This window comes from Fusarium oxysporum, chromosome VIII, assembly GCF_013085055.1.
Source record: "Fusarium oxysporum Fo47 chromosome VIII, complete sequence".
Lineage (NCBI taxonomy): Eukaryota > Fungi > Ascomycota > Sordariomycetes > Hypocreales > Nectriaceae > Fusarium > Fusarium oxysporum.
Window position 1 is genome coordinate 1,304,702 of NC_072847.1, and position 24,893 is coordinate 1,329,594.

Sequence of the window (24,893 nt, forward strand, 5' to 3'; positions counted from 1 at the left end):
CATCAATTTGGCGTTCAATGTTTAGCATGTCTTAGTGTATATACTGTGTGTTTTTCTCAAATCATATCGCTGATGCACCAATTTATCCGTGAAATCCTTTAAGCAAACTCTCCAAACTGTCCGTCGTCAAATCCAAGATCCTTGGCTGATTGCTTCTGCTGCTTAACAGCATTTGCACTTGGTGGAGGTGGGAATGAGAACCCGCCTGACGAGCTTGGTCCAGCAGGTGGTGGCGGTAGCGCAAATGACTGAAGATCACCTCCAGCTCCTGAACCAGATGAGTTATCTTGTTGTTTGCGTCTACCGAACTTTGATCCGCCAAAGCTCACAGTGATAGTCTCGCCATCTTTGAGGCTGTAATCTCTATGCTCCTCCTTCTCCTTCGTCGCCGCCGGTTTGCTCTGTTCGCCCTCCCAGCCTAGCGCCTTTCGCGCTTCCTGAAGCGCAATGCTCAGATCAAACGCTTCGCTTCTCTCCTCAAAACCAATACCCAGGATAGCCTTTCGACCCTGCGGATCGCGCACTGTCACTGCAAAGAAGCGGCTGCTATCGAGGACCGGCTCTACAACACCAGGAGCGGTATAAGGCGCTGCGGCGAAGAGTTGGCCTGATGAAGCATCCTCCAGCACCGCATCGACTTTGAGCTTGTTGGTTGACGACTCGGATTCGTAGGCTGTCTCGACGACGCGCAGACGGGCAGTGAATATATGGCGCTGTGGTTCGGCGGTCCATGTACTGGCAGAGTAGCCCTTTGTAGAAGTAAGAGGAGGAATGTTATAGACATGGACGGCGTTGGCGACGAAGAGAATGCGCTGGATGGCGTCGTTGGGGAGGGCAGCGCCTGTTGCGGGATCGAGGAGCTCCATTCTTAGCTATGTTTGCCGTTTGTGACTGGTATATGCTTGTCCTGAAGTGAATTGAACTGTTGGAGTCGAAATAAATAAGTGTCAAGAATCAAAAGCTATAGAGGTCTGGAGTGAGGACGGAGAGAGGGGTGTAGAGATCGGAAGCGGTGGAGGGGTAGCGCGGGGCACTTTTGTTCGGGGTTCGGCTGCAGGGTAGTCAACTTAATGATGACCTCTCGATATCAACAGGTTACAGCACGTTATTGAACGATGCAACGCAACTGGTTGACCTTCTTTCCAGACGAAACTAGCATTATACTTCGACGCGAACCGCATACACTTGATACGTTTTAATCTAGAACGCTGCTTGCTACTGCACATCAGAGAGGCACTTCTCTATCCTTGGGGGGCACTTACAGGGGACCTCAACTATAAACGACCTGTAATTAAGCAGTGCTGTCACTTTCGGCCCCGCTCCCCACTTCACCCCGCCAAACCAGCTCCGAGAGATTGATTGACTCACAAACGCCTCGAAAATTCCCCTCCAAAGATCCCAGGATTGGGAATAGTATCATCTCAACTCCAAATACCTACTCCCCGGCGTTTTACACACACTTTATTATGACTACGGTCGATACAACAGGTTGGCTACTCTATACTGCGAACACCTGTCTCCTTGCTAACTCATCTAAGCCGCTGCTCCGGCTGAGCAACCTCAGGCTTCTTCAACCTCGGATTTCGAGTCCGTCCCCAAAGTCACCTGTTCTTTACTCGTCTAACAATCTGCCAGTATCGTCGAAACATATCGAGGCCTTCTTGCTTCAGACCCATACCTCACCAAGCCAGTCGCCGCCATCGAGTCCCTAATCGCTCTTCTTAACGCCCACCCTTCTACCACCGTTTTCGAGATCCTCGACACCGTCAAAGCGCACTCCGATCGTCTCAAAGCCTCCGTTGCGAACCCCGTACCCCTTTCCGCCGGAACCGATCTCTTTCTTCAGTACCTCGTCTCGTCACTTCGTCAACAGGATGGCAGCTTCGAGGCCGTGAGGCAACATCTTCTCCGAAACGGACGCCTCTTTGCCCAGCGTGCTAATGCCGCGCGAGAAGGCATTGCAGACGCAGGATGGAGACTGATTCACGAGGGCCAATGTATTCTCACACACGGTGCCTCGCGATCAGTCGTTGGAATTCTGGAGCGTGCGGTGCAAAACCTCGGCGCAGCCAAATTCAAGGTTATCTACGTGCGCGAGGAAACCCGTGTTGAGGAGAGTGATCGCATAGTGCGCGAGCTTCGCTCAAAGGGCATTCCCGTTGCCGAGATCGCAGAGGCTTCAGTGGCTTATGTCATGGGTCTTCTGCGCCAGGTCGATATGGTGATTGTGGGTGCTGAGGCTGTCACATCCAACGGCGGTATCATCTCTCGAATGGGTACACTTCAGCTTTCTAAGCTGGCTGCTCAAGCTGGTCTCCCGTTCTACGTTGCTGCCGAAACACACAAGTTTGCGCGCAAGTTTGTCATGGATCAACGGGATATTGGCTTTAAGCAGGAAATCCTGGACTTCAGTGTTGATAACAAGAGTAAGGATATAGTCGATGCTGTCGACTTTACCGTATGTGATTCCCAAACCATAGCTCTCGATCGAGTCGCTAACGAATTAAACAGCCCCCTGACCTCATTTCTAAGCTCATCACAGAGAATGGGATTAAGCTTCCTGGCTATGTGTTTGAGCAGCTTCTCGATATCTATGGTAGTCTCAACGGTTGAGAGAAATGGTCAAAGAACTGGCAGCGCCGCGTCCATTCTAATGTTAGAGTCAGAATGGTGTGTTTTCATTCATTGACCTAATTATTTGGAACAATTGCACTATTATCAAGAGCCTTCACGAAACATGAGCTCATGACGGTTTGGGAACAGGATGAAAACTCCTTACTATGGCTGATTTCACAAGTGTCACCCTGAAATTTGGAACGGATATACATAATGGTTGATATCCTAAGGCAATGACGTTGCAAGAGACAACATTTGCTATCATCGCAGAGTAGCTGGTTTCGGTAAGGAGTTCAAAACATAGGACTAAAATAGAAATGGGCATGAATAATACATTTGCTTCCTCAGGGAGTGACTATCCTCCTTCAGATTCCTCTCGTAACAACCTGGGCCCATATAAATAATCGAACTCCGGTAGTTCATAATCCGTCCCAACGGCTCGTTTATAATATGAAACCATTCGTATACATAGGAACAAATGCTCTAGTCTAGATGCCTAAACATCTCGGACCAATCTAGCTCCCACCCATGCGTAGGGATAGTTCCTCTGGTACCAGTTGACGAAACTAGCTCGTCCTGCAATGCGTGGATGTGTGGCCCACGAACCACCCAAGACGACGTTATGCTTGCCATCGAAGAAATCAGTCGTGTAGAGAGGATAGAGCGACATGGGCTCAAAACCCTCATGTCGCTCAAGTGATGAGCTCGTCCATTCCCAGACGCCGCCCATCTCCGACTGGCCCGCAAGCTTGTTGCCTCGGGAAGTAACTGGTATAGGATGCCAGTGACGGAAACCAACGTTGGCTCCCGTAAGATCAAAGAATAGCTCGGAAGAGCTATCCTTGACCAAAGCGGAGGAGTTGGATGGCGGGGTCTCTTCGACGCCGTCGTTGACAAGGTGACTGCCACTTATTATTCTTGAAAGAGTAAACGATTTTGATGGACTTACCCATTGACTGCAGGGACCGTCTTTGATAAGGTGCGCTCGGCCTCGGCTCTCTTCTGCTTGTTAACATGCGCATAGATGCTCTTAGCTTCTTCAAAAGTTGGAATACGGCCGCCCATCCATGCTGCACAACCAGCGAGCTCGTCGTAAGAAGCAAAGACAGGCCAGTCAAGAGCGTACTTGAGAGGAACCAGACCATATACCGTTTTGACAAACTTATCCTGAATGAATGAATCCGGGACCTGGCTTGCGTGGTGGCCATTTCCATTAGAGTAACCATTCGAGTTTCCATTGGCATGACTGCCGTTAGTGGCGCCGTTTGTGTAAGCGTTTGTAACGGAAGACCATGAGGCTGGGATATGCTCGATCTTGGAGTTGTACAAATACTGGGCATACTGTGACTTTGATTAGGACTAGAGGACACCTCGAAGACGAATTGCGCATACCTCTTCATTGGTGATAGCTCTGCCCTGAGCTCGGAAGGCATGGACTTTTGTCTGTCGCTCAGGCTTCTCATTATCCCTGTTCGATAAAGTCAGTCACGATTGACCCTTAAATAAGCATACCGATTTAGACTTACCAGCCAAAATGGCGCGAATTATCAGTACCATCCTCGGGATCATCCATTCCCAGAGTGATGGTTTGCTCAGGTACATCAAACCATTGGTTAGGAACCCTAGCCTCATGTGCTTGCTGAGCCAGTTTTGCAAAATCAGGCTGTACGGTATGCGGAGGTGGAAGCGTTCTGTCACTCTGGAGCATCATATAGAGCAGGGTCTCGATATGCATCAACTCATGCTCGAAGCCAACCCATATAGCTCGACCAATGTCTCGAGAAATCTTGTCTTGGCCATTTTTGTACAGGTTCTGAAGACGAGATCTGACCCTGTCTTGGTAGATCATGATCTCTTGAACCAACGGCCATTCATCAGGAATTTCAGAGTGAGTATGGCAATGCTCTGGATTATCCACATCAGGGTCAATACCTCGCTCAAAGATGGAGTAGTAGGTTGCAGGTTCAGTTGGGGCATTTCCAGTCGTTTTGGTCAACTGGATATCGAGGAAGGTCGGAATATGACCAAGGTAGAAAATGCATGCATTTCGTAGCTTGATTGGCTTCTCCTGGAGCTCTTCATCTGGCATCATATCCTTGGTTACTACATCCCATGCTTTCCAAAGTGCTTTCCAGTCTTGGACTGTTGGCAGTGGCTCTGCGGCGTAGAGAGAAGGGATCCGGCTGAACGGCATACTGGACTTTTGCAGAAAATGAAGACCTAAAGAATTGTTAGTCTCGTGTCACCAGATTCTCTGTATTCTCGATATAACTTCAGCTTGGAGCATGTACCCCCACGTCATATGGGTCCGTTCCCGAGTTTGGACTCATGCTGCCGGCTCAGCTGGAAAGGGAAACCCTCCTTTGGTACCATTCGCGGGGTAGTCTGGGGATGCATGATCCAAAGGCCTCTGATCGCGTGTTTTGGGTGGGACATGTATCATAAGAGAATGTGACCTACCGTACTCGTCTCCCCGGCTCCATCGACCCATCTCGGTCAAGCCTGCAAGTTTCCAGAGCTTGTCCTTCTCTGCTTCGGAATATTTGAGGCTTTGCTCGATCTCTATGCGCTCATGAGGCAAAACTCTCGATCCGAGAGCATCCGTTGGCCGGGTGGGAGAGAGGAAGGCCTGATGTCTTCCACCTTCAACGTCATAGACATACTCACCGATGACCCTCCACTCATCCGTGTTGAAGGCCTCTTCACCAAGGATCTCATTGGCATTTTGGAGACCATTCAGAACGAATCTACATGATGTCAGTTTCCAATCAACCAGGTAGAGCCAATCAGCTTACTGATGGGTTACCCCCTTGGAGTCTGTATTAGAGAACTGCGGCATTAACATCGAATTGTGTGCTCAGCGCTGAATTGCAACGTACCGTTGTATGCATGGCTATACAGATGTTAGTATTGCTTACAACAAGCAACATCGTTGACTTACTAGACCTGTGCCGGGTTGCTGCAAGAGTCTACAGCAACGATCATGGAATCAGATGGTGTGAGTACTTCTGCAAACCCTCCCAAGAAATCAGCTGCGCCGTCTCGGGTGAAGTTGCCTGTAATTCTCACGTTAGCACCTTGAAACTTGAACGACCGGTGTAGACGCACCAATACTGGAGCCGAGGTGGATAATGCACTTTGAGCGGCTCGTGAGAGAAGGATGCTTGAGCCATTCCCTCCCATCATCGTATGTACCATGAAGACCATGGCATGAGACATACTTGAACTCAGGAACTTGAGCCAGAGTCCGTTCAAGCTCTTTGAGAGATAAGTCAAGAGCAAAATACTGGATGGGCTTTTTAAGTTCCTCGAATGCCTGTAGAAGGAGACAGACCTTGCGAAGGTTTCTTTCTCACAATTAGTGAATGATGTCTCAAGTCATGGGGAAATTGACCAACCCGCTTCCCAGCTCAATCACCATCGAACCCTCTGGGATCTGACTGGCGATCTCCGCAGAGGACTTCTTCAGGATCTCAATTTCATAGTTTGTCAAGTAATACTCATCCAGATACGTGATCTGGAGTAGTATGAGTAACAGCAACGGGGATCTCTCAACAGAATCAACATACGTCCTCGAATATCTGTAGCCCTTTCTCGTTATATAGAAGAAGGGTTGGAAGCTTCCTTGGGCCCTCGTCAGGGTTAAACATAGAAGCAATTTGGTCTTTCAGGTTGATTTCGACATGTTCACCACGAATATCAATAATACTGGGCAAAGTTGACGATGGCTTGGCGGTCGTCGGCTTTACCCTTTGAGGAGTAGCTGAAGACGCTGTGATGGAAGGCATTGCAAAGCAAACACAGGTTTAACAAACAAAGTATGGCTTCAGGTCGGGGTTTGATGCTTGATAGATGCAGAGGGACGGGGAATATATGGTTTATAAGCTGCAACAAGAATCGTCTCAAAGGGCGTGGCTCTTGTTAATAGTCTTCCCACCATCTCAATAGCTCCAAGGTACCTGAACACTTTGGCCTCCCCAGTGGAGAATAGCTCGGACGACTCCTCATGGCTTGATTGAACCGGTCGGGCAGGATATCCAAACAACGCGGGGGATGGTACACTATTCTTAGTTCAGCGAATCGTCATAACATCGAACGGTCTAACGATGAGACTCTGCGCCAGGAACCACGGTCCACTTGGATCGCAAGGGGAAGCCGGCTGTGCCTCAAAGAAAGCAAATGGCCCTCCTCACACAAGCTTCGGCGCGGCGGATGTAGGCTACGTATGTACTGACGACCTGCTGCCTTCTCCATGTGAACAATTCTGAAATAAGTTTGTCATGACATGCATTCTCAAACTGGGAGACATCAGCACTTGTGGAGCGAAGGTGGGAGAGAGACGAAGAACTGGCAAATCAATCACGAGAGTCAAGCCCCACGCCCCACGCGCGTGGGAGGTGATGTCGATGTGGAAGCTCACCAGGCCAGGTCTGAGCTTGAGCTTTGATGGGTCGAGAGGCGATCGTTCGGTAGAAGAACACGTTGGAACCAGATGTTCTAGTCGATATTGGGGCTTTAAGGGTCTATAAATGTTGCTCGTCGTCTTGCATGGTGTTTCGGAACTTCAGCCTTATGTTGCGTGATCTGAGAGCTTACCCCAGATGTTTTGAAGCAACGGAGATCTGTACCTTAGGCTGTCTCTGCTCAGCCAAGGTACCTTAGCCTGCCCAAATCGATTCCCTGCAGAGCCTCGGTACAGGTTTTCTTTGAGCCGCAAGAAGCAAAGTACTGTACATATGTAAGCCCTGCCTCGTAAACCGGTTTGTACGGGTCATCGACTTGTCTGTTGTCGATTGTACATGGGACGGGATTCGCTCATATCTCGATAAGATGGGACTTATTGAAGCTGGTTTGCGAGGAACCCCGCGAAGCTGCCGCAGATGCCAGCTGTTGGCCCCTCTTGGTAGCTTGGCTGTCCACTAAGACATCTGGATTTGGAAGCAGCAGACAAAGGGTGAGCACTAGGCGCAGTGACTTGCATTTGCCGGTCTTGGCGATCCATTAGTGACTTGATCCGGACGTCATGCTATAAGTAAGCGGGCTCGTTAAAAGTTTGCTGTCGTGTAACCTCGAAGTATCGGAAATGATGAGTGATCAGTATTGCCAAATTGAAAGCCGGACGACCGCCTTATTTCTCAGCGGTAACGTCAGTTGTGTACCGAGTCTATGCGATTCGGACCGGTACGTCAATATTTGTTTGTGGAAGGATTTCATATCACATCCAAGCATTGGATGTCTGTCTATGGTATTGAGAGTGGAGAGAAAGAAAGGTCCCTTGATTATGAATGAGAATTGACTGATTGCAGACTGTTCGTGGAAGGTCCAGCCAGGGAAGGCACATGTTGGCAGACTTGCTCTCGCTTGATGTCAAGATGCTTCCCGCCTCAGTCTCAACGCTCTATTACCTTGAATCAAAGCTTCACTGCGAAAACTCACTTGATTCATCTTACGTGCTATAAATACACTCGTTGCACAGGGGTATATAAAATGCCAGATGCCAAAAGGCCAATGCTACTACCGCCAGTCTACCTGAAATGCGCCCAAATAATCATCCCATAACCTCTATTCTGGCCCTTAATTTATTATACACGGATTCGCCGTATCGAAATACCAAAAAGAACTCCAAAACCGAGCATCTATTTATCCCAGGAAGGCAACTCTTAATGATCCTGCGCCCGAGAAGGCCTCTAGATCATTCAATACCCAACTCATCCGTTGCGACTCCAAGGTCTCAATATTGTCCACGAAGAGCTTCGGTGTATCCATTGCCAGCGGTCCTTCATCAATCCCCAGCAGCGAGAGTTGACTCTTTGACGTTGAAGAGGTGGGTTTGGGGGGTTCTTCCAGCATGGGCCGATGTGAGTTTCTCGTTTTCGGAGACGCTGACATAGGGCTTCTGCTTGTGCGATGCATATCATATACTCCTCGTCGTTGTTTATCTTGCGATCCTGTCTGGTTGAGTTCGCTACCGTGGCCAACTTCGCCAAGCCTAAGACTTAGTGATCCATGCGTCGAGTTCTTTGCTTGTGTAAAACACCGGTCTACCGCCTCAAGATTATCCAGGTATCTTTGAGCGCTGGGCAAGTAAGTTGCGGCTCTTCGCAATGCCTGACAAACTGTCCCAGCCTGTCCCTGTTCAAGCATACTCAAATTCTCTCCCGTATGGGGACTCTCAGCCTGTTCACTCCTCAATCGATGGCTCGTATCAATCTGCGGAAAATGGTGAGCATAGACAGACATGAACCCAGCGAGCCAGATAGAGAATATCGACAGCGAGGACAGAGGCAGCTTCTCCTTGCAGAGACCAACCAGGTCGGTGATGTTACGGGATGCTTGGAAAACATCTTCTGCGCTCTCTTCCCAGAATCGATCTGGTGCAAAGTTGAGTACAGTTTGGTTGCCTATGGGAGGTCCCTGAGGCCCGCGGGATCGCAGGGGGAGAAACGGGAGATATTCCCGGTTGAGAACAATTTGACAAACTGAAGCCAGCATATGTAGAGACACATAGGTGCTGGTAGCCTGGTGGTTATCATGTCGGTAGTAGTTCTGCCGAGATAATGTGAAAGTGCCAGGTAGATCTTCGTTGAACGCATTTGTCTTCTCTTGTAACTTGTAGAAAGTCGACCTGGGGTCCCACGGGGGATGCGTTTCTTGTAACCGGCCACCCATCGAACTGTACCTCGAAATCTCGCCCCATATTTCGACCAAATTGATAAATCGGCTCAACGTGCTATCATCGTTGATCTGAGGCTGGCTCGATGCTCCGTATGGTTGTAATAGTCCAGTGTAGACTTCAAGAGACAGGTCATAAGCCATTTCAGAGCATGGCAACTGGATCAACATGCTCTCGACTGCAATGCTTAGCGGTCGCTCGCTCCCGAAGCTCATCAGACGATCAAGAATGAAACAGCTATACATTGTCCGTCGACGTGTCTCTCTTATTATCGAAATCTCTGGCGACCTCTTCTCGAATCGTTTTGTGTCGGATGCCTGGTTTTCCAGTATAGCCATTCGCCGGTCATCTTGCTCTAGCCTCATCAGCTTGGCCATGCGAATGGCTATCCCAAGATACATCCAAGCACTCGGGGCATTCTCTTGACTCCATTCGAATAATCCAAGCATCAGGAAAGACTGTATTCTTTCAACCGTGAGAGTAACCATGACTGTCCTTAGCGGGCCCAGAGCTGTTGTGAGTGCAGTGGCAAAGAAGTCCGAGGCGTACAACGGTCCTGAATTGGTTTTGGAGGCGGAAGATCGGATATTTGTGCCATGTTGACTTGGTAAATGTGTTACATACCGTACCAGATCGGGATGAAAACGGGCTGTAAGCGTCAAGATACCAAGCAGGATCAAGTTCAGTTCTGGTGAATAATTCTTTCCTTGGACTGATCCACTGCTCATTTTCTCCTTCAAAGATGGCAAGTGAAGAAAAGGTAATTCTGTGGCATAGTGTAGTTTGTAAATGTTGAGCAACCGATCCCATAGTTCCGTCGTTAAAAAGGGATATGCGAGAACTTCGGCTGCGTATACGGCTGATCTTTTGCAGCTCCATTTGGGTATATCATCTCCCTTCCTGGTTCGCTTTTTCTCCTGCTGTGGTTCTTTTTCGGGCTTCCCTGTTGGAGGGGAATCGTTTCGTTTTGGCGGAGGAGGAACTGCTTCTGGATATTGACACTGATGTCCTCCTTTAACACACGTGTCGCACGGGCTATTGCCTCCATCATTGTCACACTTGATCTTTGATCTTCGACATCGCAGACAAGCAATGCTAGATCGAATCGGCTGTTTTATTCGTGATCCTCTCCTTCCAGCTTTCTCATCAGAGGTGGCTGGCGTGAGTCTACCCGGAGAGTTATCATCACCGGCATCAGGTCTATACTGCTCGTCATGTTGAGCATACCAGATTGACGCCGGTGACGTGCCCTCTTGGGCTGAGGATAATTCTTCGAGCTTTCTTTTCGAAGTTATTGAAGCTTTTGGAGATGCGTTGGATTCTTTGTCACCCTCTGGGTCCGTAGGTGAGAGTATAGACTGAATGCGGAGCTGAGAAGCTATTTTGCCGATTTCGGTGCTCTTACAGAGCTGTCTTTCTTGTGCAGAGTTAGATCAGAGACTTGATGACCTCTTTTTAGAAGTCAATAAAGACGGTTATTTGAGCAAAGGTCTTGAGAAGGAGGAACAATATGTCAAGAAAGCGTCAACTTTGGAGATTTCATCAATGTAAAATAACGAAGCAAGAACTGGCAAGTCGACACTTTGAATGGGCTACATTAGTACTTATGTAAAACTAAGCCCAGGGAACTACTGATCTAGCAAGGATCGCAAGCTGCATATAGAAAAGGAAGACGAAATGAGATCCCCGGGCCGACTTTCATATTGTCAAGCCGACTTATGAGATCCCATCATCGGTCCACGCACCCGATTAACTAGTCCTGGCATGGTAATATCTATGCCGGAAATGCATAAATCTGGGCAAAGTGACAAGCGAGAAGCTACTAGACAAGGTATCATGGATCCATTCCTGCTCTCACTGTTGCTGGAGATGTAGTCTGAGGGCGCCGAAACAGGACTTTTTACGGAAATATGCCCATCAAAAGGCGCCGGTTACGCTAGGAAAGCAGGGAAAACTAAATTAGTGTGTCAATTCCGAGTGTCCGTAGCCGTAAATCCGAGTTTGACATTTCTGTAGCAGAGCCTCAAGGATCGCGCAACTTTAAACGTCCAAGATGAACTTATAAGTGACGACAGACACATTGACAGTTCAAATTGCTTTGACTCGTCAGTTTGTTAGCGGAGTTGAGTTCCTCATTGTGTTCCTCATAGCTGACTTGCGTGTTCTTGCGCAACTCTTCCGACATATGTCTTTGGAATTGCTCAGGAACAAGATTTATCCAACGAAGAACAACTTTTTGGGCTAAGTCGCCGCTGGGGTCCTTGGAGGTTTAGGTACGCCGATGTGGGAACTATATGGGGTTGAAGATATGGAGAATATATCGCTACGTAATGATGGGGTAAAACAACATGATAAAAGAGACAGTCGCCGCCGGCCGTCTTCTTAGCCTGAGTGGGGGTCTCGATGTTGAATTGAAGTGGATGAGCCTCAATTCTCCGTTGATAGTTCCCAGATGCCGCTACAATACCTTACAGGTCGATGCATATTTGAGATCAACTATCGACCCGTATAGTTATATATCTGCCAGGTCAGCCGTGGTAGTTTATCAGAGCTGGAAATATAACGATACAGAATGAATGTAGAAGGGCAAATGGAAGTACATCCGATATGAGTGCTGGATCGGATTAGCCTCCGTAGCTTCTTCGGCCGAGTCATAGCGTGATGACCGTAACTGGCAACTGAAATGAGAGCAGCAATTTATTACCAACGTATATCCAACTACAAGACGCTCCAGACTTTTAAATCTGGCTTTGGGTATCCATACGGAACCCCATCATCAAAAGACATTGAAGGCTGAAAAGTCGGGAACAAGTCTATGGGGTTATGGGGACGGGAGACAAATTCGAGCTGTGGGCACGGAGGCGGACACGGGACGTTGAAGAAGGTCAAAAGAGAACAGCTTTGATCCCAGGTGATAAAAATGCTTACACACGTCAAAGGTTGTTTTAGGGAAAAGCTAGCAGACTCTTTGATAAGTGACCTGGTATTTTTCGCAACCTGCTTCAATCACCTTTAAGCCAGATAGACTGATTACCTAACACATCTTCTATCAAAGAGATCCATGGATGTTGCCTCTCAAAGTCAAAAACAAACTCGGTTCATCATAATCCCGAAATGCGCCTCGATATTCGCGTGGGCAATGTTTATGTTGGACGGCAAAATGCTGCCTCCCAAAGAGCTCCTGAATGTCACTGCCAATTGCCGACTGCCATCAAGATCCATGCCCCGTTACAACGCCAAGATGGACTAAACTCCAAGAGAGTCTGGACCCTCTGAAGCAAAAGCCAGGGACTTTAAGCTTAAGTGCTTCGCCCATGTGCACACGCAATCAACCTCTAAATTGTCTTTTGATCCCATCATGAGACGACAGTGTTTACCCCAACAAAGAAAATATTCTCTTTCATGTGTCTACTCCCTAGACTCAAAACTGACTCAGAATGGCCAGACCTAGAACAATGTCACTCCCCAGTGAGTGGCGATACCGCGATGCCAGGATCATTTGCTCCCCCCAACCAATGAATGACGTCGATCGCCTCAAGAGGCCTCACAGCTCGTCAATAGAGCTTCTCACCGCACGAATTTAAGCGCCGACAGACGCCCACCCTCTTTGATGAGGATACGCTAGATCACACAGCTCTTCAAATCAAGCTCCTGCAACAGCCGCCCAAGTTATAGCTCTGTCGCATTGCATTGACGCGCATCGCGCTTGTCTTGAATTGTGTTTCTTGCTGGTGGATCGAATGATGCTGCTGTTGTCATAAGCTGCTAAACATAAACCTGAACCTGAACCCGACCCCTCCATCACATAACGTCTTGCGACCTTCCAAGTTCCAGGATTTCAACAACTCTCCCCTTTTCTTGTCTTCTACTCGTTGTCCTAAACTTGTTCTTCTTTTTGCATTGCATAGTACCAAGATTGTATCTTTTTTCCATTTCATACCAAGACCAGGTAATCGCAAACATGTCTTCTGGACATAATGTAAGTCCGAGAATACACCTCAGGCGCATCATGGCATGCCCATGGCGTTCTCCCTTTGCCGCCACTCATGATACTGACAAAATCTCGAATAGGATCCGAAGCTCCTCTACGCTGTAGAGGGCATCAACGCCTATCACATTACCAATGGCAAAGAGCAGTCCCTCACTCCCTCAGGACCTCAGACCCTGTCCCTCCTCATGGTCCCGACCTCATCTGGCTTTGTCGAACCTTCAGGCAGCGGCTCTGATGGCGAGGAGGACTTCTACCTGCACCTTCACCTGCCTCCTGAGCTCGACCTTCCTCTTCCCGCTACGACCCAGATCTACCACCAACCACCTACGAGCTATTTGATTCCTCGCTGGGATCTCGGCCCCGATAGCGGCGCTTTCACCAGGATCGAATTCCCTCCCACCAACTCCAGGCCGGGTGTTCAGGAAGATGTCGATACTTTCGAGACCATCCTCGCCCAGTGCACTGCTTTCCTTGAACGAGCAGCTCCTCCTCAGCCTCCAAGACCCTCCGAGAAGGCCCAAGCTAAGGCGCGCGAAGCAGCTGGCGAGCAACTCCCCGCTTACAACCCGGCTGACTATAACCCCGGAGAAGGTTATGTCCAGGGCAGCCATAGCTCGCATACTGGAGGCAGGATTGTTCTTATCGATGAGGAAGACGGCAGCGTCCTTGGTGAGTTGACCGATAGCTATCAAGTGGTGGAAGACAGCAAAATCAAACCCGGTTCCAAAGGTATGGACTGCAAAATTGATACTCATGCTTTAGGTTGCTGACATTAGCGCAGAACCTGTCGAGATTGCTCTTCCTACCGATGGTGGCCAGAACATTTCTGTGCAGCCTGTGTCGCAGCCATGGGCTGAGATGGACATGCACCCTGCCTATAAAAAGTCAACCATTGTGAATAGTGCAAGCAAGGCATCTCGCCTTATCGTCACAACTTCCGATGTTGTCTCTAGAACCCTTCAGAGCCAAGCCGATAACTTCACCAAGAACACAAAGCCTCTCGCCAAGCCTGTGACATTTGCACCTACAACGCATGCGCATATTCGCCGGATCAACAACTTCTCTAACAAAGCAGCCACATTTTCGGCAACCACTGTGGGCACTATCGGCAACATGGCACAGAACCTGGGTGCAACTGTCACTCGTCGCAAAGATGGTAGAGCCAGAGGTTATGACAAGGACGGTAATGCGATCGATACCTACAAACCAGGTGTTCTGAACAAGAGCTTGATGGCCTTCAATACTGTCGTTGACGGTATTGAGCAAGCCGGTCGCAATCTACTCACCGGCACATCATCCAGCGTGACAACTGTTGTCGGCCACCGCTGGGGTGAGGAGGCTGGTGAGTTGTCGCGCAATCTTGGCGGCGGTGTTAAGAACGTGGGACTTGTCTACATTGATGTGACAGGTGTATCTCGACGTGCCATCCTCAAGAGTGTTGCTAAGGGCATGGTAGTTGGCAAGGTCAAGGGTGGTGGTGAGATCATCGTGGGAGGTACTGATAACAAGCCTAACTTCGAGACAAGAGAGGGCAATGGTCAGGGCTCACACAGCACATATGGTGATAATGTGAGTGTCGCCAGTGGATATGACCCCAATGGCAAGAAGCCTGCCAAGGGACATTACTGAGGGGTGACGATATCGGAATAGCGAAGACTTGTGACTTGATTTGGTGTGGTCTATTTGAACATTTTGCTGGGCGGTAATGCGGATCAATCATTTGTTTAGTTCTGAAAAGCTGTAAGATTTGAGTAGAAACCTTTCAATTGAGCTGTGGCGAATAGTGTTAAACATGAGGTTTGAACACTGGTGTAGGTGAGTCGGCAGCACAGTATGAACTATCAAGTTCACGGTAGATCGTGGGGCAGCTACGACCTTCGCGTCGCGCTCTTTGGAGCTTCACCTCGAATTCGATAAAATATTGATTTCTTCTCATCAATGTCGCGCTATGTTGAAGCCTAAAGAGCTCAATAGTCACAATAAACGAGAAGCCTTTCCGTCTGAGCTTGGATTTGGCTGAACGCCCGCGATTGGTTGTCAAGGCTCAAATTTGGAGCTTTGGATAAATCTTCAAGATCAACATCATCAACAATACATACCAGACGCACGACTGCTTGGTTCATGTGCCGCTTTGAGCTTCTTGGTGTTATTATAATTACCTTACGTGATATCGGGAATTCTATGAGGTTAAGAAAAGCTCAGGATCGGTACGTTTCCTACCATTATCGTCCTATAAAGCATCACCGCTAATTATACCAAGCTCCGAACCAGAACCACAGTCATGCTCCACGAAATCCTACTCTCCCTCTCGGGACATCCCTCCCCCCTCCTACGAACCGATGCGACTCAGCCTCATGCCCTCTCCGGCGTATCACCAGCCGAGCGCCAACTCCTCGCCTCAGCCGCCCACCTCAGCGACGTCCACATCAAACTCATCAGCTACACGGCCCAAGTAGCGAACTCGCACCCCTCGACCATCTGCCGAGCCGTCGCAACAGCCATAGACTCCATACATCTAGCAGCCTTCCAGCGCAAAGTTCTCGATGTCGAGGCGAGCATATTACAAGATGACCCGGATCTTGTGGGAGCTTATAATATTGTGCCGTTGACGGCGGTGATAGGCGAGTTTAAGGACTGGACTAGGAGGATGGAGTGGCTTTGGGAGATGGTGCAGTTTATACTGGCGAAGAATAAGAAGGGGGAGACATGCCACGGTGCTCAGCTCATGGATCGTCTACGACTTGAGCTGCAGAGTGGGTATAGGGATGTTCAAGAGACAGCTATGAGTCTTGTTACAGTGGCAGAAACAGCATGGCTGAAACAGGTTTCTGCTTGGATATTATACGGAAGACTTCCGAGCTTTGGAGGTGATGATTTCTTCGTCCAGAAGGTCGAAGAATCCGAAGAGGTAGGTCTTGTTTGGCGCCTTTGCAAAACATTGCTAACGGAAGCAGGAGTATATATCACGGTCCAGTCTATTGCCAGCATTCGTGACACCAGCTACAGCTTCATCCATGCTCTTCATTGGAAAATCTTTAAATCACATCCGAGTCAAGAGCAGCGTTGACTCAGGCCTTCGTGGCCTAGATCACCTATCATCAAAGCTTCAAGAATTATCCAGCCTCTCCTTCCCACTAAAAAGCACCAGCTTCTCGAGAGCCATCATTGCAGTCCGGATATCTCTATCCGAAAACACGCTTCAAAAACTCCTCCCGCTAGCCAAGGTGACGGAAATGCTACAATTATTGCGAGATTTCTTCCTCCTCGGTCGTGGTGAATTTGCAATGCAGTTGACCCACGAGGCAGATGAAAAAATACGCAGTCGTTGGAGGCGAGCAGATAACTTGGCTTACGAAAAGGGTGACGGCCTAAAGAACGTGACGGTTAAAGAGGGTGAAGTTGCGGCGGTTCTCGCAAGGACATGGGCTGTTCTAGCATCTATGCAGGGTCAACATGCCGAGGAAGATGAACAACTTGAGCTTGCTCGGGACCTTTTACGACTGAATCTCACCAAGAGTAAGGCGACTACGGATTTTGGCTCAGGTTCAGGTCTCAGCCGTGATGCTGCAAGCCTCTTATCCGAGTCGCCTTTTCGCAACCTCCTTTTCTCTGTCCCGTCTTTGCTGTCCATCCAGATTCCTCCACCACTGGATATGGTACTGTCACCATCAGACATACAGATATACTCTTGTATCAACGCCTATCTACTATCAATGCGCAGAGCGCACATCCGACTTACGGATCTCTGGAAGATTACATCCTTGAGACGTCAATATCCAACCGCAAAAGGTGACCGGGAACACATTATCCTTCTCCGAAAGCGATGGACGTCTCGGTCGTCTTCAATGCGTAGCTCTTGGACAACTGCAAGTGCTGCCATATTCTTCCTAGCAGAAACAGAAGCATATCTCCAGACTGAGATTGTTGCTGGGCTATGGGAGGGCTTCCATGAGTGGCTGACAGCCAATGACCCCAAGCATGGGCAGTCTAGAGCACCAACACCAACCAAATTACAAGATGAATCAGGGGGTGCTGATACAGATGAGGAAGAGTATGATGACTTATGGCTAGGCAATGAAAATGACAAGCCTACAGCTCAAGATGATACTCCCAAAGCACGAGATTCAACGCCTCCCCAAGATCCTCAGACTCTTTCAACAGCTCATCGCCTATACCTTCGTACTCTCATTCATCGTCTGCTTCTCACTCAGCCAACATTTACTCAACCTCTATATAACCTCCTCATCCACATTGATCACCTCGTCGCCCATCTACATCGTCTTCACGCTATCTATACGTCTATAGACCTCGAGACAGATGCCGGCGTAGTCGATGCCTTTGTCGATCTTGAGTCTGAAGAGCGTGACGTTAAGCGCCGTCTTCACGACATCGAGTCCAGTGTCCGCTCTGGCATCGAAGATGTCGTCGCCGCCCTTCGCGCTCTTGAATCTGACCTCATCTTCACAGCCGAATGGGAGGGCGACACAGCTCCCGCCACTGCGACTGAGGAAGACGAAGACGATCAGCGAGACGGCAGAGCCCGGGACACAGACGATGCAGAGGAACGAGGTGGCTTCACAGCTGCACGGGTTGGTGGCATCAATCGTCTGCTCATGAAGCTCGACTTTGGCACATGGTTCGGCAGAGCAGACGGCCACGATGATGTCGAGCAGCTGTAACTCGACCGCTTCTGGCGTCTCTACGATTATCGCGTGGGATAGGATAACAAGCTGGTCAGACTTACATGGACGTCAATGGCAGACTTTCTCATGCCAAGGCACGTCTGCAGAAATTGAAAAGAGACGGACGTTTCCCCCGCATCTGTGGCGTTACGGATGGCACGATTCCCACGTCCCCCGATGCATCTCGAGCTGGCTTGACAGGGGTTGCAGATGGGGGTGGATGAGGGTTTTTCTTCCCTCTATCTCACCCAATTGAGTGGATGGAGGAGACTAAGCATTGAGTTATACCAATGGACCAAGTAGACATGCAGCTGCAAGAAAAATTTGCGCAATATCACCAAGAACTCTGTCAATTTCGCCTTCGTGTCAGGTCATTATTGTATCTCTTCCCAATTGCGCAGCTTTAGCCTCATCATAGCGTAAACTGGTTTTGTATGTGTCTCGTACAATCCAATAATTCTGTAGTGATTCAATTCTCTCCAAGCCATGCCCATTTTCATATCTGGGGGTAAGAGGCGTAGTCCAATCCGGGGTAAACAAAGACACCGGTTAATACCAAGCCAGGCCAGATCATCAATCCTAAGCTGGGCTTTCCCATTTCTCATAGCCCTATCCAAAAACTCCCAAGCGCCTCGCATGCTGTAATCGTGGGGATGATGTTTCTTATCCCGCAAATGCCCGCCCAAAAACCTCACAGCCCAACCAGTCTGTGGTGGGTGAGTACAGTAGATAACAAAACAAGAAAAAGTCCAAATATGTACATGTCCGTCTGTTCGTGACGGGATAAAAGGTATGTTAAAACAAGAAAAGTAGAAGTATGAAAGTCGTGGTCTTATACCAACATATAGTATCCATTCTGAAATAGAACTAATGACGATTCCATAGAGGTTCGTATAGGGAATATCAGGTGTGTTCGATATTATTTCCGATGTCGCTTAGCCTTTAATACGCAGCGACGGGCTTGCGTCCAAATCTTAATGCGCCATGGCTTGAAGAGTGTTCTTCAGAGTGGCGTCGCTGGAAGAAGCTGTGCATAAACGAGCGAGGGTTTGCGTGGTTGACATCGCCAGTGTCCCTGCGGATAGCTCGGTGTGAGGGTTTCTTGGCTTGCCATCGCTCCTTAATGCAGTCGTCGACCAGGGAAATAAGGCCGGTGGCGATGATGACACTAAAAGCTTTGTTAGTTTAAATTACAATCAAGGAGTTTCGTCATGAACTTACTCAGCCACGTCGGTAATGGCATCGATGATGCTACTGTCACTAATCCAGATGTAGCAAGGGGTAACCCAAGCTCCAGCCATCTCATCGTCCAGAATCTGGTTGGGACTTCGCATCTCAGGAACGATATGAGCGACGGGTGCACCATGTCCATCTCGGACGAGGTGGAATGAGACAACATTGAGGTTCTTGTCAATTACACGCTTCCAGGCGTATGTGTGACCCCACCACTCAAACTCGTATCGCTTATTGGTGCGTCCACCTCGTCGTGCAATATCCACGCGAGCATAGTTGCTGAACTCGAGCTTGATTCGGTTTGTAGGTACCATTCGTGCCTTGGGTTTAGGCGTTGGTGAGTCTGATTTCTCCGTGTGATGCGAACCGGACCATACGGAGGCGTTATCAGAAGTTGTAGAAGCGTTGGTACCATTGCCGAACTTGAAGATTGAAGAGTTGCTAGAGGTCGGTCGGTGAAATGGGGTAGCCATCGTCCGCATAGCGGAGCTCATTGACCTTTGGAGGGCAGGTCGTGCTGCAGCGACAGTACTGGTCGGCGCTGGAGCATATGCACGCTTAGAGTTGCAAACCTCTCGACCAGAGTCGCGGCAGTAACGGCGAAGAGAAAACTCTCGGCGAGCCAGATCGTGCATGCGCAGGTGGAATAGCTGGACCGCAAGCGTGCGTCGTGTATGTCCAAAAGGAACAACGGTATCGACACGGAGATTCATGTTGCCGTCCGAAGTACAATCGTCATGGCGTACGGCAAGTCGGTCCAGTGAAGGGAATAGACGGCCGAAGTCTTGGGGCGTAGATGGTCGACAGGGGCGTTCGTTAGAGGTTCCGCGATAAGGAGGCAACACTGGAGGGATATGAAGCGACTCAGGGTCAGATAGAATGTAGTCTTTGTCGGCGTCTTCCTGGTCATCCTCTCTGTCGTCATCGTCATCGTCTTCATCGCCGCTTTCCTCTTCCTCCTCTTCTTCTTCTTCCTCCTCATCCTCAGTTTCAAATTCTACCTCTTCGCCGCCGACTGGCAAATCTCGACACAAAGGTGCCATTTCAGATAGGACCGAGTCGTATGTGGCGATAGAGGAAGAGGTAGTATCGAATCTGCGCTCAATGGTTGTTGACTTCATAGCTGTTGTAGGTCTGTTCCCTTGAGCAACATCAAGGCATTTGTTATTAGATCCGGAAGCCGAGTGGAAAGAGGTAGGGGCCGTTGATTGAGAAACTTCTGAGAAGTAGGAGTCGCGGCGTGAATCAGAATCGGAGGGGGCTGGAGATGTAGTGATGACAACTTTCCGTTGTCGCCGTAATGATGGTTCAGGTGTCATTGTGCGATAGTTGTCAATTGAGTAAGGTGGAGTGTTGTGGTATCCAGGGTGGTTGGTGTTGAGGGAGTAGTAGAGTTTAGGAGTGCGTGTAAGTGGTGTAAATACTGAGCTTCAAGTAAAGGTGCCTGAAGTAAGGGTGTGGTGAAGCGATACTTGAGTTTGTTTGTGTGTAGTGTGTGGTATATGACACAGCCGGCTTCAATCAGGTTGAGTCAGAGTCGAGAGTCGTGAATTTGATAATAGCGTAGATGAGGAGACAATTGAAAGGGATATATCTTCACCTTAAGTCGGTTCTGCCTTGATATGGATATGGATGGTAGATTAACGGATGTTGGTCGTAGGTGGGGAGGGGGGCTTATTTGGTACCGAGCCTGACCTTAATACGCAACCAGTGGAGCTGTCGAGAAGCCAGGGGTAAGAAGTGTGTTCAGGCATGGACTTGGACTCGAGGCCACATCAGGAACCTGGCGGGACGGACCACTTTTGGACCACCTGTCAACTCGGGCCACGGCGGGGGAGACAGTGAGAAGTGGAAGAAACGCCTCGCCTCGCCCCGGCCTCAGACCTCTTCTCGCAGATTCGTGCTTAACCTTCAATAGACACCCCCTAGTGTCTCTTGTATGCAGCTAGCAGTGACACTGTTGCAGTCCTAGTATCTCTGGGCTGCACTTTATTATTGTTGGCTGGAAGAGACAGTAAGGTATCGGCAAGAGTGAGCAATACGTTGCATTGCCATTAATTAAACCATTGCTACCGTAAAGTCAACGGTGGGCAGACAATCGGGTCACAGACGGCGCCAGAAAAAGTTGGTCACTCTTAGGGAGGCGACTTCAACGGTAGGTGGCTGAAAACCCCAGGCGATGCATTCCAGATTTTGACACACAACCGACTGTCTGTATCGGGGACAGGCGCCTGAGGCATAGCGCTCTACAGTAGGAAGTAGATGACTCTAGTCCTATCCGCGGACCGTACAACACGTCTTTCGTGGGGGAGCAGAGTCAACGACTGCCCCGGATGAGATCCCTAGTGCGCATCGGCCAGTGCTCGGCCACTAGAGTGAGCAAGAGGGTGCGCGTGTGAAGACGTTGTGACGGTGTACCACACGGGGACAGGCCACAGCTAGGGTGCAATGGCTGTTTGGAGCTCATGTCGAGCTCATAGTCACACCATGGGTGGGCTGTTTCCTCCGTCCCGTCGATTCGGTCTTCCTGGGGTGATGGGCGATAATCGTTTCTCAGTCAGGATGGCGGATTTCTGATGCCCGCCGATCGATGGGATCTCACTGAAATGGTGGTCGATCAAGGGTAGCGTCAGTAGAGGTCTGTAAGCTTGATTACTAGAGTTGTCTCGACTGCGGCGATGAAGATGGTCGTCAACAGAACAGAGATTTTTTTTCAGGGTGGTCTCGGACCAAGACCGAATAATTAACGCGCTTGCGTGCTTTGTTAGAGGTCATTGCCTGCTGTACGGAGTAGAGGAGCACAGATCCGTTTCTCTCCATGCTTGGAGGACCCCTAACGTTACCACCCGCCAATCTTTCATCACCACGCAGAGCCAGCTGTGCTTCCCCTTCAGGTTCCCCCACGAAGCCCTTGTCCTCTGTATCTCAGTACAGTATTTGGTGGAGCGAGGCGTGCGAGGCTGTTGAAACTCGGCTCGTCGTGTGTTGGCTCACGACCCATTTATTCTTAATCATTGATGAATCCGAATAAGTAGGTAACGTGCCCTGGCACTGAACGTCTCAGCATCATGACCCGAAGGAGGAATCGCGGATTTCTGGAACACGTCCCGGCTGGTTGAGTGCGTGCATGTGCACTGTATAGCCTAACATTAGTACTGTACTGCACGGCAGACAGGCTCTGTAAAGTCCAGTTGCCTAACAAGGATTCGTTTGTTGGATGTTTGTCCTGATTTTGGAGCGAGTTCCTGACTTTGCAATCGAGATGAGGAGATGTTGTTTATCGATGATGCCTCGCTTAAGTCACGAGGTGATTTGAGTCATATCTCCTTTTCTAGATTGTTTCCCGATTATCTTCCCGTACCTTCCTTCATCTGCTGGTCTGATTTTCATCACGGAAGGTGCCAGCTGCCTCCAGAGCGCGATAATAGGTGTCTCAGGCTTTAAGACATGCCACCTGAGGCATCATAAATGCGCATGCACAGTAAATATTTCCTTTTCATATGCTATCCGAGTCAGCCAAACGTCAAATATGTACTGTATCAACTTCAAACTGCTGAGTCATTTGAGTTTTTGAGAAGTTACCTACCTATTCCTGGCTCTGTGTATCATCACGCCCGATCCTTGCATTTTTGGGGTTTCCTTCACCATCCACTACCATTCTCAGCTTCCACCAACCAAGCCTGATCTCAACCATCCAAGTCAATTCTTCACTCAGCATTCATGGATCTCTTTGGTTTCTCTCATTGATCCAGAATGTCTTAGACCACCCTGGTGACCCCGGGATCTCATATGCAAGGCCGATTGGATCCCACGGCATCTCACCTCTCCGTCTTTTCTCGCTCAGGGTTGCACATAACCTTGGATAGGTAGTTTGGGCCTACCGCTAACACTAGAAGCTCATGATCGAACGCGTCAGCCTTCTCTGTCTACCGTATCTGCCTCGTTAATGAGGTTGAAATTATCTATTCGCTGGCAATGTCGGTGACGAGGCTGTAATGACGATTCAACTCAACAGAGCCACATCCTTTGACATGGCCTGTGGTGAATGGGAATGCCAGGCTGCGATGTCCTCTACTCCGCCATTGACTAGTTTTAAGTGCTTCTATTTAGGGAGATGTCATGACAAGGGTACGCTAGGCAAGAGCCTAAAATGATCACTGATGGCCCATTATCAAATTCACTATCCACAGTTTACAGCATCAGCCTCGGCGATTTGTCTGCTGCGCCAGATGGATTTGCTAAGCTACCAATAGGTTTAATTGACTCACTGCAACTACTGGCCCGTCCCGCTCCATACACATCCCGGCGTCAAGATTCACGCGGCGGGTCAGCCAACTCATTCATGACTGAGCTGGCCCATGATACTTGGACAAGATGTCATGGGGCAGCTTGTCGAAGGCAGCAATCACGAAGCACGACAGCTATGTCTTCTTCTTGCTGTCGTCACAATTGGATCGTTAGTATGGGCTTTGGCGGATGGAACTCGGTATTTCTCAGAATTCGATCTTGACACCCAGGGAATGCCTTGCTTTGGAACCCAACACCTCCATCACCATGCGTCCTAGCATGTAGGACTTGAGACGCCATCGACACTTTGAAGCATTTGGGTTTCATACACGTCACTATTCGTCGCTACACTATCAATCTGAGTGTGAATCGTACAACATTCTGTACACGCTGCCAGACTTTCTCAGTTACACGACCGACGTGATCTTCAACCCGGGCTCGAACACTGTTTGTCGTACCCTGCCTGGGGGAAGTAAGAAAACTTTAGGACCTTGACCCTAAGTGATAAAAAGATTTAGGCAAGTCGGTCTAAGCTTGAAGAGCTCTTTGACGAGTTCATTCTGGCATCCTACTTTAACCTCTGACGTTTTCTTGCTCCCAAGGCCCTGCAGCTTCATCCCACCTCTTGGTTCGCATCGCACGCGCTGAACATGCAAGCCAAAGGTGATTTATGACCACCAAGTCGACCCATCGAGATGCAGTTCTTGCTCATGTGTTGACAGCCCATTCGTCGTCGGGGGCTCTGGCCCCTGTTTAATGAAACGATTTAGCCAATCACAAGATCAGTCTTCTCCTCTTAGCCAAACGAGCACCGTAAGATCGTGTCCACGGCCTGGGACTCAATTCAATCGTCAAGTCGTCGTATTTGGAGGTCCCTTGGCATTGCGCCGTTCCTGTGCCTGACCATCATGAAGCCGCAGTCTTGGAATGAAGGAACCGTCTGCTAGAATCTTGAAGAAGCGGGATTTGCTTACAGCATCCCTTTGACTACCTGACTGTCCCAATCAGAGCAGAGGCAGGCACATTTCCATTTTCGTTCACCTACACGAAGCTGTAGTTGCGGATACACCACTCATCAGAACCTTATGTCGTCATGTCACAAGCACCGCAGCTTCTTTGGTAAGCTTCAAGTCTCGAGGTCACCGAGCTGACCTCACTTTGTCTCAGGCCAGACCCAATCTTCTCCATCATCTCGACCTAAGCCGCTTATTGGCGCAGTTGATCTGTTTCCTCGTCCATCTTTCACTACTGCACCTAGCCGAGACCAGCAGGTCGGCTTGACGCAATGCTACGGGAACTAAGCTAGCGACGTACTGTAACTTTCAAGATGCAGTTACTCAATCCAGAAGTTGAAAACATCATGGCCCTGAGATGATTGGGCTCATAACGAAGGCTTCGAGTGAAGCTTAGA

At 49.3% G+C, this 24,893-nt stretch overlaps 7 protein-coding genes across 7 annotated transcripts; 3 read left to right on the forward strand and 4 right to left on the reverse strand.

Annotated features, from left to right (window-relative positions):
- Positions 1-9: 9 nt before the first annotated feature.
- On the reverse strand, positions 10-987 carry FOBCDRAFT_229126 (uncharacterized protein). Its single transcript, XM_031188761.3, has one exon. The coding sequence runs from the start codon at positions 864-866 to the stop codon at positions 99-101; it is 768 nt and encodes a 255-aa protein (XP_031036026.2). The 5' UTR covers positions 867-987; the 3' UTR covers positions 10-98.
- Positions 988-1,297: 310 nt separating this feature from the next.
- On the forward strand, positions 1,298-2,938 carry FOBCDRAFT_229128 (translation initiation factor eIF2B subunit alpha). Its single transcript, XM_031188760.3, has 4 exons — positions 1,298-1,488; positions 1,539-1,587; positions 1,636-2,458; positions 2,512-2,938. Exons 1-4 carry the CDS (start codon positions 1,467-1,469, stop codon positions 2,611-2,613), a joined length of 996 nt encoding a protein of 331 aa, XP_031036025.2. The 5' UTR covers positions 1,298-1,466; the 3' UTR covers positions 2,614-2,938.
- On the reverse strand, positions 2,939-6,895 carry FOBCDRAFT_229132 (C-type lectin protein). The gene is made up of 11 exons (XM_031188755.3): positions 6,186-6,895; positions 6,015-6,133; positions 5,725-5,963; positions 5,558-5,672; positions 5,496-5,509; positions 5,412-5,433; positions 5,077-5,363; positions 4,143-4,836; positions 4,009-4,084; positions 3,566-3,957; positions 2,939-3,518 (listed from the first exon to the last, which is right to left on the reverse strand). The coding sequence occupies exons 1-11, from the start codon at positions 6,402-6,404 to the stop codon at positions 3,113-3,115; spliced, it is 2,583 nt and encodes an 860-aa protein (XP_031036020.2). The 5' UTR covers positions 6,405-6,895; the 3' UTR covers positions 2,939-3,112.
- A 1,361-nt stretch (positions 6,896-8,256) lies between these two features.
- On the reverse strand, positions 8,257-9,887 carry FOBCDRAFT_242551 (fungal-specific transcription factor domain-containing protein; the record flags this gene model as incomplete). Its single annotated transcript, XM_059610493.1, has 2 exons — positions 8,257-9,800; positions 9,839-9,887. 2 exons carry the CDS (start codon positions 9,885-9,887, stop codon positions 8,257-8,259), a joined length of 1,593 nt encoding a protein of 530 aa, XP_059465599.1.
- Positions 9,888-12,926: 3,039 nt separating this feature from the next.
- FOBCDRAFT_296950 (senescence-associated protein-domain-containing protein) lies at positions 12,927-14,909 on the forward strand (the record flags this gene model as incomplete). Its single annotated transcript, XM_031188752.3, has 3 exons — positions 12,927-13,268; positions 13,361-14,009; positions 14,062-14,909. Exons 1-3 carry the CDS (start codon positions 13,251-13,253, stop codon positions 14,907-14,909), a joined length of 1,515 nt encoding a protein of 504 aa, XP_031036017.2. The 5' UTR covers positions 12,927-13,250.
- Positions 14,910-15,561: 652 nt separating this feature from the next.
- On the forward strand, positions 15,562-18,061 carry FOBCDRAFT_296953 (Spc98 family-domain-containing protein; the record flags this gene model as incomplete). Its single annotated transcript, XM_031188751.3, has 2 exons — positions 15,562-16,188; positions 16,235-18,061. The coding sequence occupies 2 exons, from the start codon at positions 15,562-15,564 to the stop codon at positions 17,957-17,959; spliced, it is 2,352 nt and encodes a 783-aa protein (XP_031036016.2). The 3' UTR covers positions 17,960-18,061.
- Positions 18,062-18,717: 656 nt separating this feature from the next.
- FOBCDRAFT_47249 (uncharacterized protein) lies at positions 18,718-20,620 on the reverse strand. The gene is made up of 3 exons (XM_031188749.3): positions 19,184-20,620; positions 18,801-19,130; positions 18,718-18,731 (listed from the first exon to the last, which is right to left on the reverse strand). The coding sequence occupies exons 1-2, from the start codon at positions 20,512-20,514 to the stop codon at positions 18,905-18,907; spliced, it is 1,557 nt and encodes a 518-aa protein (XP_031036014.2). The 5' UTR covers positions 20,515-20,620; the 3' UTR covers positions 18,718-18,731; positions 18,801-18,904.
- Between the last annotated feature and the right edge of the window lie 4,273 nt (positions 20,621-24,893).